This window comes from Mus musculus, chromosome 1 (genome assembly GCF_000001635.26).
Source record: "Mus musculus strain C57BL/6J chromosome 1, GRCm38.p6 C57BL/6J".
NCBI classification, from domain to species: domain Eukaryota; kingdom Metazoa; phylum Chordata; class Mammalia; order Rodentia; family Muridae; genus Mus; species Mus musculus.
Genome location: NC_000067.6, coordinates 104,989,014 through 105,008,059, shown reverse-complemented (window position 1 = coordinate 105,008,059; position 19,046 = coordinate 104,989,014). Strand labels below are relative to the sequence as shown.

The 19,046-nt window shown below is 40.2% G+C and overlaps 1 protein-coding gene across 3 annotated transcripts in view; it reads right to left on the bottom strand.

Moving 5' to 3' along the window:
- Positions 1-12,578: 12,578 nt before the first annotated feature.
- Positions 12,579-19,046, bottom strand: part of Cdh20 (cadherin 20) — a 227,142-nt gene continuing 220,674 nt past the window's right edge. For 2 of the 3 annotated variants that reach the window (XM_030253941.1, XM_030253939.1), the window contains exon 12: positions 13,175-14,180. In XM_030253941.1, coding sequence (XP_030109801.1) covers positions 13,675-14,180 — 506 coding nt within the window. In that variant the 3' untranslated portion in view covers positions 13,175-13,674. Of the gene's footprint in view, positions 14,181-19,046 lie in introns of all 3 variants that reach the window. The other variant, NM_011800.5, reaches the window with a different exon arrangement.

The window sequence follows — 19,046 nt, the reverse complement described above, 5'->3', positions numbered from 1 at the left end:
ATATGTCTGCCTTTATATGTTACTTGACCTTTTCACCTTACTATTTTTAATATTATTTCTTTGTTTTGTGCATTGTTGTTTTGACTATTATGTAATGGGAGGGATTTCTTTTCTGGTTCAATCTATTGGGAGTTCTGTAGGGTTCTTATATGTTTATGGACATCTCTTTCTTTAGATTAGGGATGTTTTCTTCTATAATTTTGTTGAAGATATTTACTGGCCCTTTAAGTTGGGAATCTTGGCTCTCTTCTGTATCGATTACCCTTAGATTTGGTCTTCTCATTATGTCCTGGATTTCCTGGAGGTTTTGGGTTAGGAGCTTTTTGAATTTTGTATTTTCTTTGACTGCTGTGTCAATGTTTTTTATGGTATCTTCTGCCCTGGAGATTCTCTGTCCTATCTCTTGTATTCTGTTGGTGATGCTTGCATCCATGACTCCTGATCTCTTTCCTAGGTTTTCTATCTCCAGGGTTGTCTCCCTTTGTGATTTCTTTATTGTTTCTATTTCCATTTTTAGATTCTGGATGGTTTTGTTCAATTCATTCACTTGTTTAGTTGTGGTTTCTTGTAATTCTTTAAGGAATTTTTGTGTTTCCTCTTTAAGGGCTTCTACCTGTTTACCTGAGCTGTCCTGTATTTCTTTAAGTAAGTTATTTATCCTTCTTAAAGTCCTCTATCATCATCATAAGATGTGATTTGAAATCATAGTCTTGCTTTCCTGTTGTGTTTGGGGGGGGGGGCTCACTGTGGTGGGAGAAATGGTTTTTGATGATGCCAAGTAGCCTTGGTTTCTGTTGCTTATGTTCTTTCCCTTGTCTTTCGCCATCTGGTTATCTCTGGTGTTAGCTGGTTTGCTGTCTCTGACTGTGGCTTGTCCCTCCCGTAAGCCTGTGTGTCAGTACTCCTGGGAGACCACTTCTCAGGAGGCATTTGGGTATGGAGAACTATGGCACAGGGTCAATTCCAGGTGCAGACAGAAAACAGAAGGATCCTGTCCCAGGCTGCTCCTAAGCTCCTGTGTCCTGAGGGATCCAGGTGGGTCCCTCAGAGCAGAAATGGTGATCTTAACTGTGTGTACAGGCATGCCAGCACTCCTGGGAGACCAGCTCTTTCCTGGTGGTATTTGGGTATGGAGTGCTATGGCACTGGATCAGCTCAGGGCACAAACTGGAAATTATTTAGTCTGTAGTCCAACTTCCTAACAATGGTCAGCAGTAGATGTGAATGGAAGTCTAACGATCAAGCAGCTGCTCAGGGCCACAAGGCAAGCAGGTGGAGAGAGTCTACACTGGCTCTTAAGGATCACATATACATCCATTAGCTAAATAGATTTTAGATGGCTATGCTCATCTATAAATGGATAGAGAAGTGAAGCCCCACACGGGAGGATGACCTAGTTACTTTGGACTACATATGGAATACCATAGACTGGGATACTCAAGTAAGAGAACATTTGTTTGTTTTGTTTTGTTTTGTTTTGTTTTGTTTTGTTTTGTTTTGTTTCTGTTGGGGTCTAGGAATCCTAAGATCAAGACCCTGGTAGACTAGGTTCTGAATGAGGGCATTTTCCTGGCTTGAACACAACTGTTGTATTTCTGAGTCCTCACATGGTCAAGAGAATAAGCTAATCTCTTTCTCTTTTTATACAGACTCTCTTGTTTCCTCATTTAAACCCAAATACCTTTGAAAGTTAGGCTGCATTTAATGCATAAGCTTTGTGCTGGTGCAGATATAAAGTCCAGTAGAGGAGCATGAGAACATCTGTGAGCAAATGGAATGACTCCTGTGATTTCATCTGTTATGGATGTTTTAGTTTAGAATGGTTACAGATTGACTTTACCATTCTTTACCACGTGGGAGAAGAATTTTCACCTGCCATATGGAGGTATAACCAAGCAACTGAATACAGTGCTGATCAAACTTTTAGAACATAGTCAAATATAATAATTCCATTTATATAAACAGTGTCTCACAACAGAACACTAAAGGATGTATGTCCATGGCTTGAAAATTCTCTTGAGGTAAGTATTATTTGAGGGTTTCTACCCCACCTTTAATCATTGAGCTCACAAATAAAATATATAAAAGCTTTATATTTATAATAAGCTTAAAGTATTAGAGCTGGGCAGATGTCAACTCTCTATGCTATTTTGTATATTTTACTGTCAATAACCCCAAGATATCACTTGCCATATTCCACCTGGGCTTCTCTTACTCCCACTGGTTGCCACCAATGGCCATGTGCTTTCTACCTACCCAATGACCTTTTTTCTTCCTCCTCTTTCTCATTGTGGTCTCTGCTGCAGACGACAAGTCCAGGAATCAAAGCCCTGTCTACCTCTCTTCTGCCCAGATATAGGTTGTAGGCATCTTTATTAACCCAATAGTTTTCAATTTAGGAGCAAGGTTTGTATAACAAAAGCTGGCACACATGAGAATTCACTGGTCTTGAGGCAACTAGACCTTGGGATACAGAATTTAGAAGTACAGTATGTCACAACAGACCAAACTTCAACAATAGTTTTAAGAACAGTATTCAATAAGGCTTTCAAGTATACTAGTTAATACAGAGGATATAAAAATAATTTCCCTACTTAAGCTTGCTGTCTATCTAGATTATTCATTTAGTACATATTAGACATCTTGGACAAGTATGGTCAAGGAATACATTTAATTAGAAATTAGATTCCCCCATCTCACAATCGCATTTCTGACCCATAATTGTTCCTGTCTGAAAGAATTACAGCGATAGAAATGGAGAGGAGCCTGAGGAAAAGAAGGTCCAGCAACAGGCCCATAGCAGGATCCAGCTCAAGGAGAGGCCTGACACTATTACTGAGGTTATGGAGAGCTCATAAAAAGGTACCTATTATGACTGCCCTCCAAAAGACCCAACAAGAAGCTGAAAGAGTCTGATGCAGATATTTGTACCCAACCAGAAGCAGCTTACCCCTGTTGTTGAATTAGGGAAGGCTGAAAGAAGATGAGGACCAGCAGTCTCACCTCCAAGATCACTCAAACTCTGGACCACCAAAGAGAGAGCATACACCAGCTGATATGAGGCCCCCAACACACATACTGTAGAGGACGTCCAGGTCTGTGTTCATTCAGAGATGGTGCACCTAACCCTCAAGAGACTGGAAGCTTCAGTGAGTTTAGAGGTCAGGTGGGGTGGAGGGTGGGGCATCCATATGGAGACAGGGTGGTGTGGGGAGGAGGTGTGGGATGTGGAGCAGACAGAGGGTGGGTGGGGGCAGGGAATGGAATATGGAGTGTAAAAAGTAAATTAAAAATAAATTAAATAAATAAAAAAAGAAATTAGATTCCTATGCAGATGATCTCATTTTGCCTAAATAAGCATTTGAAACAATAGTCTGTGCTTTTCTAGGAGAACACTATCAAGACTTTTCTGCTAGGAGTTTCTATTTATATCATCTCAATATTCTTCTTGTAGACAAGAAATTCCTATTGTTTTCTTTTCTCCCACAGGAAAACATCTCGTCAGAAGAGAAACAAATCAAGGTGACGGTAATGGACAAATCTTAGTAAAGTTCTATTTTAGTCTCAAGATCGTCTACCAGTGTGGGTGACATTGAAATGAAAGGACGAGAGACACCAGCTTTCTGTCCCCAGAAGTCAAATAAACAAAATGACAAACACACTTGCCTTCTTTTCTTTGGAGAATGAATGTTCCAGTCAGCACCAGTCTTGGGATTTCTACTTGTGCAACGCTGTTACGGATTTCCAAAATAGAAGACCAACTCTTGAGTAATGAACAATCTACCTTCACAGCAAGAAACTGCTACAGGGAGCTCCTTGGTGATGGTGTGTGTAATAATTAGAAATATGAGCAGAAATTGACCTTCCAAGTTGGATATGTTATTATTCACTTTATCTGCTCAGTGTCACAGTGGGTGCTGTCAGAGAGACCATGACTAAAATCCCAGGATGAAGACTTCTCTGCCAAATCTCATATGTAATCGTTTGCCAAAAGTGCCTGAGATGCTCATGGCATATGCTCAGAGCCATGTAGGAGCTGGATGTGGCAAGTACTCCTGAGTTTACAGAGGATTTGAGTCCTGTTTGTAGGGATGGGACATATTGTAATGTGGCAGTATGCCAGTGCCCTCCAGAAATAGCTTTCTGCTCTTTCAAGAGGAGGCTGTCTAGGGTTATATAAGGTTTTGGTAACATAGTCCTATTTGATGACATTCATTAAAAAAAAAAATACCCTCTACATAGTTGTTCTAGTTTTCCTTCTGTTGCTGTAATAAAACATTCTGACCAAAAGCAACTTAGTGGAGGAAGGGTTTATTGGACTTACATTTCTAGGTCGCAGTCCATCACTGAGGGGAATCTGGAAAGTAACTCATGCGGAAACTTACAACTGAAGCCACAGAGAAATGTTAGTCTACTTGCTAGCTTCAACTCAGGCTCATGCAGCTAGGTTACTTATACAGCTCAGGACTACCACCTACCCAAGGAAGGGTGCTTCCCACAGTGAGCTGGGCCTTCCAACATCAACTAACAACCAAGTCAGTTCCCCTCAGATATGCCTACAGGCCAATCTGATCTGGGTAACCCTGAACTGAAACTTCCTCGCAAGTGAATCTAGGCTGAGAGTCAAAGCTAACCTGGACAAAAGTGTAGAAAAATAATCTTTTCCAGAGAAAACATCATGGAGCATGGTGAGCAAATATATTCACTCATTTCTTATGTCATCTGTGGCAGGTGTCCTTACATGTAAAAATTTGCTGCATACTATTAAAGACAATTAAGTTAAAGAACATCACCAGTCAGTGTGTAAGAGATCAACTAACTACTCTGTTACTGTTCTCATTCCAAGGTGAGTGCTTCCCATGATGCGTCCCGTTCCTTTCCAGGTTTTCTGTGTGTACTTTGCTTAATTTTTTAATGTTATTTTTGTTTAAATCATCATCATCATCATCATCATCATCATCATCATTATTACTATTATTATTAGTGTGTGTGTGTATATTCTCTGTGCTGTTTTCCCTAAACCATGCAGCTAAGGAGTTCAGATGTCAGTCTAGAACAGAGTCATGAGACCCTTGAGGTTGCTGCGTGTACTCAGTATCCATCTTCAGAGAGATGGCTTGTCTTAATGCCTACCATCATAACGTCTACCAGGCAATATCAAGAAGGTGGCAAATGCTGAGTTTTGAGGTTGGGGAGGCTAATCTTGCAAGCACCATGCTAGACCAGTAGTGCCCCACAGTTGACAAGTGATGAATAGTGATTAGAATGAGTTGATTTTGATGCACATGGACCAGACAGGAAAACAACAGAGGATTATATCAGGCTACCAGGACAACAAGGGAATGCTTGTGTGAGGCAGAAGGAACCCCCACAGACTGGGCTCTGAAGGTTAATTCTTTCACTTTGCATCACAGTTCTTTACCGACTGAGAGTCAAGGCAAAGGTGAATTGTCTGGCCTTACACATATGGCCCACAGCTGAGCAGAGTTTTGGGGTTCTGAACACTGTCCCTTGGCTGTGCCTGAGTACCAATGGACACTAGTACTGCTTCCTGCAAGCATAGTGCCCTTTCTTCACTCCATGATACCCTGCATAGTCTATAGCAGTGAAGTCACATGAATGGAAGTATGGCTTCAGCCATCTGGTAATTCATTCTAGCCTACCCCCTGCCTGCAACAGTGAGAATTCTTCCCAAACACTGCCAAGTCAGCGGCAGAGGACTGCTGCCACCTGTGTCCTGCCAGATTGCAGTAGCATGTTCAGAGCCCCCTGAAGCCATATGTCAGGGCTGAGAGGTAAAAAATATCCTACAAAATGAACACACCAGTTAATTAATAGGAAAGCTGCTGTGTATGTGTGTGTACCTCTGCTGAGGATCCAAAGGGACAGGAACACTTGAAGGACTTGTTCTTGTAATGTTACAATGAATTTTAAAATGTGTCATATACATTTTAAATACACATGCATTATCTAAATTTATATCCTAGGGAAGCTAGAACAAACTGGTTTACTTAAAACAACCTAATTTTATCTTGTAAAATAAGAGGTCAGCATTTGGAAACCAAGGTGTCGACAGAGGTTGTTTCTTCTGGTGTTCAGGTGGATGTTCTGCCTCTCTCACAAGAAGGTTGTCACCAAACCTTGAGATCAGTTCCTTGACTTATAGAGACATCACTGCAATATGTCCCCATCCTCACATTTTCTCCTGTCGGTGGCTCTGCCTTGGTGTTCAAACCTCACACTTAGGTAAATGTACAGGGTGGGGCTCCATTTGAACCCAGTGTGACATCACTGTAACTCGATTACTTCTATTAATAACACTCTGGTTTCCAACTAAGTTCACAACCACTGAAGCTTAGACCATGAGCATGTCTTGGGTGTGTGTATACAGTTTAACCCACAACAAATCTGAGAAACAATGCAGTGATAAATGATAGTGGTTCTCTTCTCTGTTTCCTTCACCCTCCTCCCCTTCTTTCCCTCCCTTCTCACATTTTCTTTTCCTTATCCCCTGCTCCCCCTTCCTTTTTCTACTTTTCTTCTCCCCTCTCTCTCTATAAAACACATTTCTGGTAGTGTTTTCCAGAAATAACAAAGACATTCCAGCACTCAATAACAATACAACAAACTAATTTAAAATTGACAAAGCATCTAGATATATTACACAGGGCAATATGTGGATGACAGGTAAGCACATGGAAAAATTCAACATTATTTTTAGGATACTGTAAATTAAAGCTCCAATGAGACACTATATAGTATATTATTATTATTATTATTGCTGAAATTAAATATATTAGCTATTGTTGGGATGTGGATGACCCAAGGCACTGTTTCTGGGAATGTTGAAAAAGTCGAATCACTTTGGAAAACTTTGTGGTTTGTTTGTTTTTGTTATTTAAACATGTACTTAACATGTAATCTAACCATTCCATTCCTGAGTATTTACAAAGAAGAGAAAATATGCCCATAGGAAGATTCACATGCTCATAGCAAATTTGCTTATTGTTTGAAACTATAAACAGATCAAATATCTGTTCACAAATAAAAAAATACAAGTTGTGGTTTGTCTATAAAAGGGAATCTTATTCCACAACATAGCATAGTTAGTTGTTAATATGATGGCATTGACAAATCTAAAAATAATTATTGCTGATGAAAGGAATTTAGGTAAAAGGGAAATATATATTGTTTGGTTAGATCCAAGTAGACGTCTACAAAGTGTAAAACAATCTATAGCAACATAACATCTATCATCACTAATTAGAGTTGAAGAAGGTAGGGTAGGTATTATAAAGTTGCATGTGACAAACATTCTAGGTGACAAATATAGTCAGTGCCAAGATTGTTCACTGGTATATAAATGGATACAAATCATTATACTGTACAATTAAACATGTACATTTTGTTGAATGTCAGTTATATGTTAGTAAAATATATGCTTGTTCTCTTGGTTAGGGTTACTATTGCTGTGATCAAACACCATGACCAAACAAGTTGGGGAGGAAAGAGTTCATTTGGCTTCCATTTCTACACCAAAGTTTGTCATCAAAGGACAAGAACTCAAACAGGAACCTGGAGGCCAATGTTGATCAAGAAGCCATGGAAGGGTGCTGCTTATTGGCTTGCTCCTCATGGCTTGCTCTGCCTGCTTTCTTATAGATAGAACATAGGACCACCATCCAGAATGTATTGGATCCTCTGTCATCAATTATTAATTAAGAAAATGCCCTATAGCTAGACCTTATGGAGGCATTTTTCTCAGTTGAGGTTCTCTCCTTTCAGATGACTCTAGCTTTTGTCAAGTTGACAGAGAACTAGCCAGCACTCCTATGATATGTCAGTTATTTCCCAAGGTGGTGCTCAGTGAAATATTCATTTACTTCTGAAATCACTGTGTAGTGAAGATAAGGTTGAATGTCAAAGGAGAGTAACTTACCAATAGAGTAAGACTGGAACCTTCTGAGAGAAGGGGAACAGGGACCAGAAATGGTAAAGGGAAAGAACATGATTCCTGGAGCAGAAAAAGAGGCATGGCAGAAAAATGGAAAAAAATGATCCTGCAGACGATAATTTCTCATAACAAACCCAACACCACCTCTTCTTGTGATGTAGCTGTAGCTCTTCTCTGTCATTTGACTCCACATTCTCGGCAGTGTATTCACCTTCAAAGTGGTCTTTGTGCTCTTTTGGGGGGAACTTTTATCTCTATGGCAAGAAGAAGTCCATCTAATCACCAGCAATGTGGAAGAATGAGTGTTTGCATCAGCCAAGTTCTGGTCAGCGCATCACCCTTTAGTTGCAGTCTACAGTGGAGATTCCTAGCATGGTAGACCAGAGTCACTATGTCTTTTCTGGGCACTCTGTGAATTTCTGACTCATGAAATCCTTGACACAGCAAGATGGTTATCACTAAATGCCACTGTTTTTTTTTTAATTTGTTTTTTTCAGTGCAGTATAAGTCAAATGGGCAATAGGAAAGGCGAGAGAGAAATGGAAATAGTAAAAGTAAGACTAAGATCTGGAAATGGTAGAAAAGTAGATAAGATTCTGTGGGCAATCATTGTAGATTTTGAGAGCAAACAGCATGTAGAAGGGATCTACAGAATTCTGGATCAGTAGGAGAACCCTTGGTATCATGAGCAAGGCAGATACACAAGTAAAATACTTGAGTGGAAGAAACTCCTTCATCCTAACTCTAGCCATCTGATCATCCTCAGAAGCTAAGAGCATGGACAGAGACGTACAGCAGGGTTTATCAGTTTTTTGTACCAGGAAGAAAAAGTTATTAATCATTGTGTTCTGGTTTGGTGTTGTGCTAATTATACTTTGTTTTATTTTTAACTTATTTTTATTTACATGTACTTGTATGTTAAAGTAAGTTTATGTGAGAACAAATCCTCTGTCTCTTTCTATGTCTTTCACTAACAACTCTCTGTCTCTGTCATTTTCTGTCTCTTTGCCTGTCTCTGCCTACGCCCCCTCCCCTCTCTCTGTGTGTGTAGGGCAGAGGATGGCATCAAGTGTTTCCTAATTGTTCTTCTAATATTCTGAGATAGACTCACTGAGCCTGAAACTCACAGAATGGAGCCAACTGTCTGGATGGCAACTCTATTCTTCCAAAATTGGTAAGTGCCACCATACCTGGTTTTATACATACAATAAATTAGCATTTTAAAAATATAAGTTAAATTATGAGACATGTATTCCATTAGTAGATAATTTTAACAGAGGAACTATTAACCTAATTTCATCTATTGTCCAACAAGAATCTTCTTAAGAGTCAAACAAAAGCTTTGCAATCCTGGCATATATCTATAGAAACATCTTAACATATATTTATTATTAGAGAAACAGTAGACTGGCCTTCCTAGTGAATTGATCCATAATAAGAACTATTTGGGTGGTGTGACTTCTGTTAGGAAGAGTCCTAGGGCCATTTTAATAAACTAACATTCTGATATCCAGGTCTAGTTACACATAATTGGTAAGCTGCTATCAACCTTTAATCAACTGTGCTGATTTTCCCATGCCTGGATTCTGTTTTTGAGTTTATGGATTCTTTCATTTCATTTCTACCTTTCTTGCCTGTTACTTAGATACTTCTTTTTTTTTTATTAAATTACTGTGAATTTTAATCTTCACTTGTATTTTCATTCAGACCACAGGTTTATATTGAGTATGAAATCCATTGACTCATAAAGATGTGCTGATTCCCTCAGCATGCCATTCATGGGCTACTCTAGTCACATGTTGACAAAGGAATGGTGGAGTTATTCTATGGATCTCTGGCCTAACTTGAGTTCATTACCGCTTAGTGGTTTTTTCCTGCTCTCTGTGAGAGGAAGCATGCTGGCTTACTATGGTAGGCAAAAAAGATTTTCCAAATCCATTCTGAGGGCTGGAATCTCTTTCAGTTTCCAATATGAGCAGCAATGGAGCGCCTACTGTGGGCTTCTTTCAAACTTCCTGTGTTGCACTATTAAACCTTCTCTTGGGAGCTAGAAGGCACAGGGAATTGCTTAATCACTTCATGCCCATTATCATGGGGACTGACTTTGCAAGATGTAGGCCGTGATAACCTCCTGTGGTTAAGATAACAGCTGTGCCCAGTTGTAAAGCAAGCAACTTAAAGTGAAATAGTTGCAAAATTCTCCTCAGAGCTTATGGGAGAAAGGAAGAATGCTATTGAGGTTAATTTGTCTGACTTCACACAATCAGTATGCTGTAGAATCTAGTTTGAGCACATCTTTCTGTTTTATTCTCTTGCTTTGTTAAATGTCTTTATTTTTCATATTGCACTTCACCCTTGAGGAGGCTCAGTGAGAGCTACTTGCCTTTCATGGCAGTAAAGTTCACCTACATAAAGCTGCAGATGAGACTTGAGCTGTTAGTGTAGCATGTAACATGCAAAGAATCCCACTGGCTGCGAGACTCACCTGCCTTCTTAAATCTTTGATCATCATACTTATACATGTCTGAAAAAATAGTTTTTGTTATTTGAGAAGAGTACAGACACCTCTATAATGATAGGGTAGGCTTCAGTTGGGTTGATAATATAAACCTTCCAGAGAAGTGGGGAGTGAGGAGGAGGAATGGGAGGGAAGCAAGGGAGGAGGAGTAGGAAGAGGAGGAGGAGGAGGAGGAGGAGGAGGAGGAGGAGGAAGAGGAGGAGGAAGGGGAGAAAGAGGAGAAAGAGGGGGGAAAGAAAGAGGAAGAGGAGGAGGAAGAGGGGGAGGAAGAGGAGGAAGAGAAGAGAGAAAGAGCACGCACATGAGAGAGCAGTATATCACGTAATTCTTAAAATGTGGTCCTTACACCATCTGTATTAGTATTAGCTGGTAACTTGTTAAAATGACAAATTGTTTCACATCTACTGAATCAGAAATTCTCTGGGTGAGACAGCTTAATGGGCCCTGTGTTTGATTCTGATCCATGGTAAAATCTGACAGTCACTGCTACAATCCAGATTATAATCCAGACAGTAATACAATGTCAAAGAATGAGATCTCTTCCAACTGTTAACTGAGCACTTGTTAACTATCTAATATACATAAAGGATACAGTTAGCCATATACTGTATACTACTTATTTTAATTAATTATTACTTATTTTAATTACCACTCAGCTGTGAGCTCTTCTACAGTGAATAGGCTGATTTGTATTTGATTTGGCAATGAAATAAAATTGGAAACAATGTTATCCTACCTCTTTGTTGTCATATTCCTTCTCACCAAAGTAAAAATACAAGGGAAATTTATGATTGTGTCATTAATATTAAATGGTCATTTGCCTTTTTTTCAGAGATACAAGAATGAAATTGTCATTAAAAAATTAATCTTGATCCTTGTCATTATGCTGGTCAGTTATCAAAATGGAATTCATAGCCTCATGTGTCTCTGACACTGCTTCTGTGTTATGAATCAGTCCAAATCCCAGCAACCTGAGGTTAAATCAGGATCATAAAACTCTGTGCTCTCACATACCCAGAATATGTTCCAAATGGTAAGAAGGACACATGCTCCACTATGTTCATAGTGGCCTTATTTATAATAGCCAGAAGCTGGAAAGAACCCAGATGTCCCTCAACAGAGGAATGGATACAGAAAATGTGGTACCTTTCCACAATGGAGTACTACTTAGCTATTAAAAACAATGAATTTATGAAATTCTTAGGCAAATGGATGTATCTGGAGGACATTATCCTGAGTGAGGTAACCCAATCACAAAAGAACTCACATGATATGCACTCACTGATAACTGGATAATTAGCCCAGAAACTTAGACTACCCAAGATACAATTTGCAAAACTCAAGAAGAAGGAAGACCAAAGTGTGGATACTTCATTCCTCCTTAGAATAAGGAACAAAATACCCATGGAGGGAGTTACAGAGACAAAGTTTGGAGCTGATACGGAAGGAAGGACTATGCAGAGACTGCCCCACCTGGGGATCCATCCCATATACAACCACCAAATCCAGACACTATTGCATATGCCAGGAAGATTTTGCTGACAGGACCCTGATATAGCTGTCTCTTTTGAGGCTATGGCAGTGTCTGGCAAATACAGAAGTGGATGCTCACAGTCATCTATTGGATGGAACAAAGGGCCCCCAATGGAGGAGCTAGAGAAAGCACCCAAGGAGCTGAAGGGGTCTGCAACCCTATAGGTGGAACAACAATATGAACTAACCAGTACCCCCCAGAGCTCATGTCTCTAGCTGCATATGTAGCAGAAGATGGCCTAGTCGGCCATCATTAAGAAGAGGGGCGCCCTTGGTCTTGCAAACTTTATATGCCCCAGTACAGGGGAATGCCAGGGCCAAGAAGTGGGAGTGAGTGAGTGGGTAGGGGAGCAGGGCGTAGGGGCGGTATAGGGGACTTTCAGGATAACATTTGAAATGTAAATGTAGAAAATATCTAATAAAAATTGAAAAAGAAAAGAAAAAAAGAAAATTTTATACCCTTTGGGGGAAAAACAGAAATGTAAATGAAGAAAATATCTAAAAAACAAAACAAAACAAAAAAACAAAAACAAAAAAAACCCTGTGTGCCCATAAGGAAACAAACTCAAAATACACCTTTCCTTCTATTTAGCTTTTATTAAAAGAAGTGCTAAGTTACTGAGATGTAGCACATCATATTTATTAACAAAATTATTAACAAATATACAAAACTTTTACAGGTAATACTCTTACATCCATTTCTTCTCTATAATACTGATTTTGTTCAAGTAGGTTATCTACAGTATGTAAACATCCCTTGGATTGACTTTACACAGATTAGGAAAGCCCTCTAACCCATGCTTTTATCAGATACTTCTTATTTGGCTTTCTTTTGTTGCATCTGATCTCCACATTTGGCACTCAGAAGAGACATCTACAGTGCACGAGGCAGCTTTTCTGCTTTCCTTCTGGCTTTTACGAAGGCATAAAAAGCTGTCAGGAGAACACCGCACACTAACGTGTTGATGCTGGATCAGCTACAATGCGAACTCTCTGTTCAGCTCTTACATGAGAGCACACGTCAATGTCAATGTCTCTTCCTTCTCCCACCCTCCCCAACCATTCCCCATGCAAGGCCGGGAAAGTCTAAACCTTGTCTCAAAAGAGTTAAATAATGTACCACCCACCTTAGAACAAGTAAGATGATTTCACTGAGGAATAATTTTTCAGTGGTGTGTGTGTGTGTGTGTGTGTGTGTGTGTGTGTGTGTGTGTGTGTGTTGGTTTCTGCAGATCTGACGATGCAGAAAAACTAGAGTAGGACTTGCTCCCTGCCTCCACTCCCGCCCTCACCTACTATCTGTGTAGTTAACACTGGCACCTTTTCTTGGTGGTAAAGTGACAAAAGCCTTGGTGAATAGGAAAAAACAAAGGAATAAAGAAACAAACAAAAAGAGCCAAGCTTTAATAATTCAAACCTGTGAATACAGTGTCAAAAAAAGAAATTAAAATGGTAATTGGAGATTCTGCCCTCTTCTCCTGGGTTTCCTTCTGATTATTTAGCTTAGTCTAACCAAGTAAAGCTGATCCAGAGAGAGCTCTGCTGGGTCCACTCACTCCCATCCTCACTGTCCAGCACAATATTGCTCCTGGGGTGGCCGCGCCTCGGGCATGAGAAGCAGCCTTTGAGAACGTCTGGATTTGGGTGCCCCTTTGCCTCCGGGCTTCTGTCACCACAAGGGCGCGGGCCCCTCGGACGCCCCGTAGAGTTCTGCCAGTTTTCGGAAGCGGGGTCCCCAGTCCGTGAGGAAATCAAAGCTCTGCTCTGAGTCCGAGGTGGCTGACTGCAGGGAGCTGAGCGAGCCGGCCACAGAGCCGTCCCCTTCAAACATGTAGGTCTGCAGGGAGTCGAAGGGCGGGGCCCACAGGTCCATGTCGGCCTCGTAGAGCTTGGCCAGCACGTAGCTGTGGACCGTGCTGCTGACCGCGCAGGTCTGAGGCACGTAGCGGGACAGGCTCTCGATCTCGGGGAGCATGTCCTGGCGCGTCTTGGGGGCGGCGCCTGCCTGCGCCTCGCGCGGGTTCCACATGGCTGCGATGTCGAAGGCCTCTGTGTCCTCTTCGCCGCCCCCCTCGTCGTCGTAGCGCACAATGTTCTCGTGGATGTTCTCATCGTCGTCGATGATGTAGGGTTGTTTGCGATGTCGCCTCATGGACAGGATGAGCAGCACCAACACTGACGGGAACACAAAGGACGAGATGTGTCAGTCTCAAGAAACAGTTTATTAAGCAAGGGGGCAAAGAAGGGCTCAGAGTGGCACCCAGGTCAGCTTTGGTAATTCAAACGTTAGTGAGTTTAGTTCAGGTCTGCCTGATCCTCGCTGTGATTTGTTATATTTAAGAGCTCTTGGGGTAAAGAAGGCGTTATATTTCTTAGACTCCTAAGAAACTACATAGTCTCATAGAAACTTGCTGCTTTAAAATTGTGTGTAGACACACAATGAACCGTTATGAAATTCCACTAAGACGACACAAAGCACAGCGGCCTGCTGTAGAAGCTATGCTATGGATCAGATCATGCACTCTTATACAGTAATGAGTTTCATATACATTTGCTATAATCTAAAAATCTCATTAGGTGAGATTCTGCTTTTTTGCTTTAGCATTGTAATAGGATTCTACTATAGATACAACCATACATCCACAAATAATGAATGCAGATATTTACGCTAAGTATGAGCTACAGAAATCTGTCTTTTATGCCTCCTTCAAAAACTAAGAGCATTGTGGGAAGGAGCTTATCAGACTCTAAACCTAACCAAGGAGCTATGGACAGTTAATAGTTTCTGGAGTTCTCTTCAAGGGCTTGGCTCTTGGTAGGGCAACCTCTTTTTCCTTGGATAGCTCCATACTCAGGAGTACTGGGTGCTCAAATTGGAGTATTTATTTATTTATTTATTTGAAAAAGGACACAAACTTGAGGATGTGGGTAGATCTAGAAAGAGTTTAAGATACACTTTATGAATTCTAAAAAAAAAAAAAAAAAAAAAGAAAAGAAAGAAAGAAAAAAAAGAACAGAAATACTTTTAAAAGCATAAGTGAATGACTTTAGGTCCAGTAACCCCAGATTCCTCAAAAAGACTTTTAGTTAGAGAGGTATTTGTAATTTTCTGAAGCCAGCGGTTTTCATGGGAGGGAAGGACTGAGCAGTGACATTTTATATAGTTCAGTCTGTTACCAAAGAAGTGGCACATTGTTAGCTGTGCCCTTGAAGGTTTGGATAAAATTTTATCCCAACAAATGTGTGTGTGTGTGTTTTGGGGGGAGTAGGTGTGTTCACTGGGGTTTAAAGGAGATATAGAGATAATCCCATTGAACTATTTATCTTTGTAACTGAAAACATTTTTCCAGGAAGTGTGTTGAGGGTTCAGCTATAGAACTGCTATTGATTTTTTTTCCTGGTGTGCTTTGTTACAGCTGGTGAACAGTGACAGCTTGACAGCACTGCAAAATAAAGGCCAGTGTATTCAAGGGCAGTTGTGGTGGAGAAGGAGGTGGTGCTGGTGGTGGTGGTGACAGAGGAAGAGGAAGAGGAAGAGGAAGAGGAAGAGGAGGAAGAAGAAGAGGAAGAGAAGAAAGAGGATTGTCATCTGTGCAGAAAGAGATTATGAACTGGCTAAGAGAGCTCAGAACAACATATTTAAAGTTCTTGAAGTATACAAATTATAGTTAATGATGTTAATACCTAATATTTTTGTGAATATACTTACTTGGTAACAAAGTATATACACCAAAAATAATGATATCCTCTTGAATGTTTTCTCTCTATGTGAAAATATGAGACTTGGACAAGAATTGTGGGATTCAGGAAAACAGACTAAATAGGATTCTAAGGAATTGAGGGGGAGGTGGAAACCTAGTGTGAAAGGTTGGAGCATGATTTATATCTAAAGTAGCATAGGAAAATTGGATTCTAAGTGAACATTCATATGTGTGAGATACAGTTAACACTAAACACATATTTTAAATGCACTATGTTAAACAAGGAGGAAACAGCACTAAGTATAACGATTCTAACATGAACTTGTCTCATGAACTAGCAGTATTAATGAGATTAATGTTAATACAAACCAGGCTATGATGAAGGCTTTCGTTGGGTCATGACTATTGCTGATAACATATAGAGACAAGACTAGTGAATTCTGCTGAAAATACTAAGAAGGAAGTTGACTAGTCATGTGATCTTAAAGTGGTAGCAGTGGTACTCTTAGAAGATGCTAGGAAGAAAATGGGAAAAGTTTTAAAGTGACTGGGCATATTGTGTGTCTCTAGTTTCAGTTACTTGGTTGTCTGAGCTGGAGGATCAGATAGCATAGGAGTTTGAGGGTTTGAGGCCAGTATGGGCAACTCGGTAACATACCATCTTAAAAAATAAAAATAACTCCAGCCAGAGAAGGCGAAGCCTAACTGGATTCTCACCTCTCCTGCCTCCCCTCTACATCCAATCCCCCAGTTTTCTCCCCAGCTCTTTAGAAGACTACCTGCTATAGGCCCCCTTCCTCTCTGTTCCTAATTCCACAGGCCACTCCAGACAGGGAAGCAGGTAGTCTAACTGCAGATTTTCACCTCTCCCTTCTCTTCTCACCAGTCCTTCAGTTTCACCCTCAGCTCTGTAGCAGATCACCAGCTGTGGTCTCCCTTCCTTCCCTTTCCCTACCTCTAGCGATCACACAGACCTTGCCTTTCAAGTTCCCTCCATCCCATCTTGCTTTATCCTATCCTTCACTCAAGCATGCATCCCATGGGAATGTTGGGAAAGCCTGCCAGGGAGGCAAGTAGGCCAGCTAAGAGGGCCCACAAGCTTCATATTTTCAGTCTGCCTTTTCTCTTCCAGATCTAATCTCCTAGTCTCATCTCCAGCTCTGTAGCAGACTACTTCCTCTAGCCTCTCCTCACTCACTGCTCTGATCCAGGGGACTAGACAAATCCTGGTGGAACACCCTGCTATCCTCTTTCTATGAACCACCGAGGCCTCACTGACCTAGTCCATCCCCATTTCTAAGTGTCAGCTCCCAATATTTTAGAAACACATTTGATTTGGAATCCCCACTGGCCAAACATGTCAGGATTCCAGAAGAATTTCCTATCATGAAACACACAACCAACACAATCCCTTAAGAAACAGAGAGGGCAACAGAAATCAAGGAAAGAAACACTTACTCAATAAAGACAAGACCGGGTATCAGCACGTAGAATTAAAGTCATCCCAAACCTAGATGCCTAGACCCCAGTGCAAAAACATAATCATAGACAAAACAATATGTCTCCACTAGTGCTCAGCAACCCACTACTGTAGGCCAAGAGAGAGAGAGAGAAAGAGAGAGAGAGAGAGAGAAAGAGAGAGAGAGAGAATAGCTGAAGCACAAAACAGGACCTTAAAAATAGCCTTTATGAATATGATCCCTAATGAGAAAAAGGAATACATCCCTTAAAGAAATCTATAAAAACAAAAACGTTGGAAGGAAATAAATAAAAAAGTTCATGATCTGAAAGTGGAAATAGAATTCAGAAAATAAATCCACACTGTGGGAAATCTAGAAATGAAAAATGTAGGAATTTGAACAGAAGTCACTGAGGCGGGCCTCACTAATATAAGTGATGGAAGAGAGAATCTGAGGCATTAAAAATAAGATGGAAGAAATGGATAACTCAAAGAAAATATTAAATCTTAAAAAAATAAGCTGGCACAAACCATCCAGAAAAACTGGAGCAGTATGAACATAGCAAATCTAGAATAATAGAAATAGAGGAAGGAGAAGAAACAGAGGACATGGGTACAGAAAAACAAAATCATAAAATCATTAAAAAAAAGTCACAGAAGAAAATTTCTCTAAGGTTAAAGAAGGATACAGAACACCAAATAAATTGAATCAGAAAATAAATTCCTTGGCCTGGAGAGATGGCTCAGCAGTTAAGAGCATGGACTGCTCTTCCAGAAGCCCTGATGGACAAATCCCTATCTAAACTAACTGAAGGACTCAGAAAAGAGCTAAATTAATAAAATTAGAGATGAAATGAGAGACATAAAACAGACACTAAAAGCAATGCAGAGAACTACAGCAATGGACCTAAAAAACCTGTACTTGAACAAATTGGAAAATTTTAAAGAAACATAATTTTTTGTTTGTTTTTGTTTTTCTTTTTCGAGACAGGGTTTCTCTGTGCAGACCTGGCTGACCTGGAGCTCACTTTGTAGACCATGCTGGCCTCGAACTCAGAAATTTGCCTGCCTCTGCCTTTCAAGTGTTGGGATTAAAGGTGTATGCCACCACACCCGGCCATAATTTTCTTGACTTGTACCACGTACCAAAGTTAAACCAAGATCTGATAAGAAGTTTAAACAGAACTGTAACCATTATTGAAATAAAAATAATATCTAAAAACCTACAAACTACAAAAAGCCCAAAGCCAGGTGATTTTAGTGTAAAATTCTACAAGACTTTCCAAAAAGAGCTAAGGTCAATACTCCTCAAATTATTGCACAAAATGGACACAGAAGAAACGATACCTAATTAGTTTTACAAGGCCATAGTTACCCTGACCTCAAACCACATAAAGACCAAAGAATTACAGATCAATTTCTCTTATGAACATAGATGCAAAACTTCTCAGTAAAATACTTGCAAACTGAGTCCAAACACATATCAAAATGATCATCCACCACAGCTGAGCTGGCTTTCAGGGGTGGTTCAGCATACGCGTAAATCAATGGTATGCACCATATGTACAAACCTGAAAGACGAAAGCGATATGACCATCTCATTAGATTTAGAAAAGGCCTCTGACAAAGATCAACACCCCTTCATGATAAAAAGTCCTGGACTGATTAGGGATACAAGAGTCATACTTTATAATAAAGGTGATTTGCAGCTCTCTCATAGCCCACATAAAAATAAATGGAAAGAAACTCAAAGCAATTCCACTAAAATCAGGGACAACACAAAAGTGTTCTGTTTCTACATACCTACTCAAGATAGTCTTAACTTGAGCAATAAGATAACTGAAAGAGATTACGAGTATATAAATTAGAATGGAAGAAGTC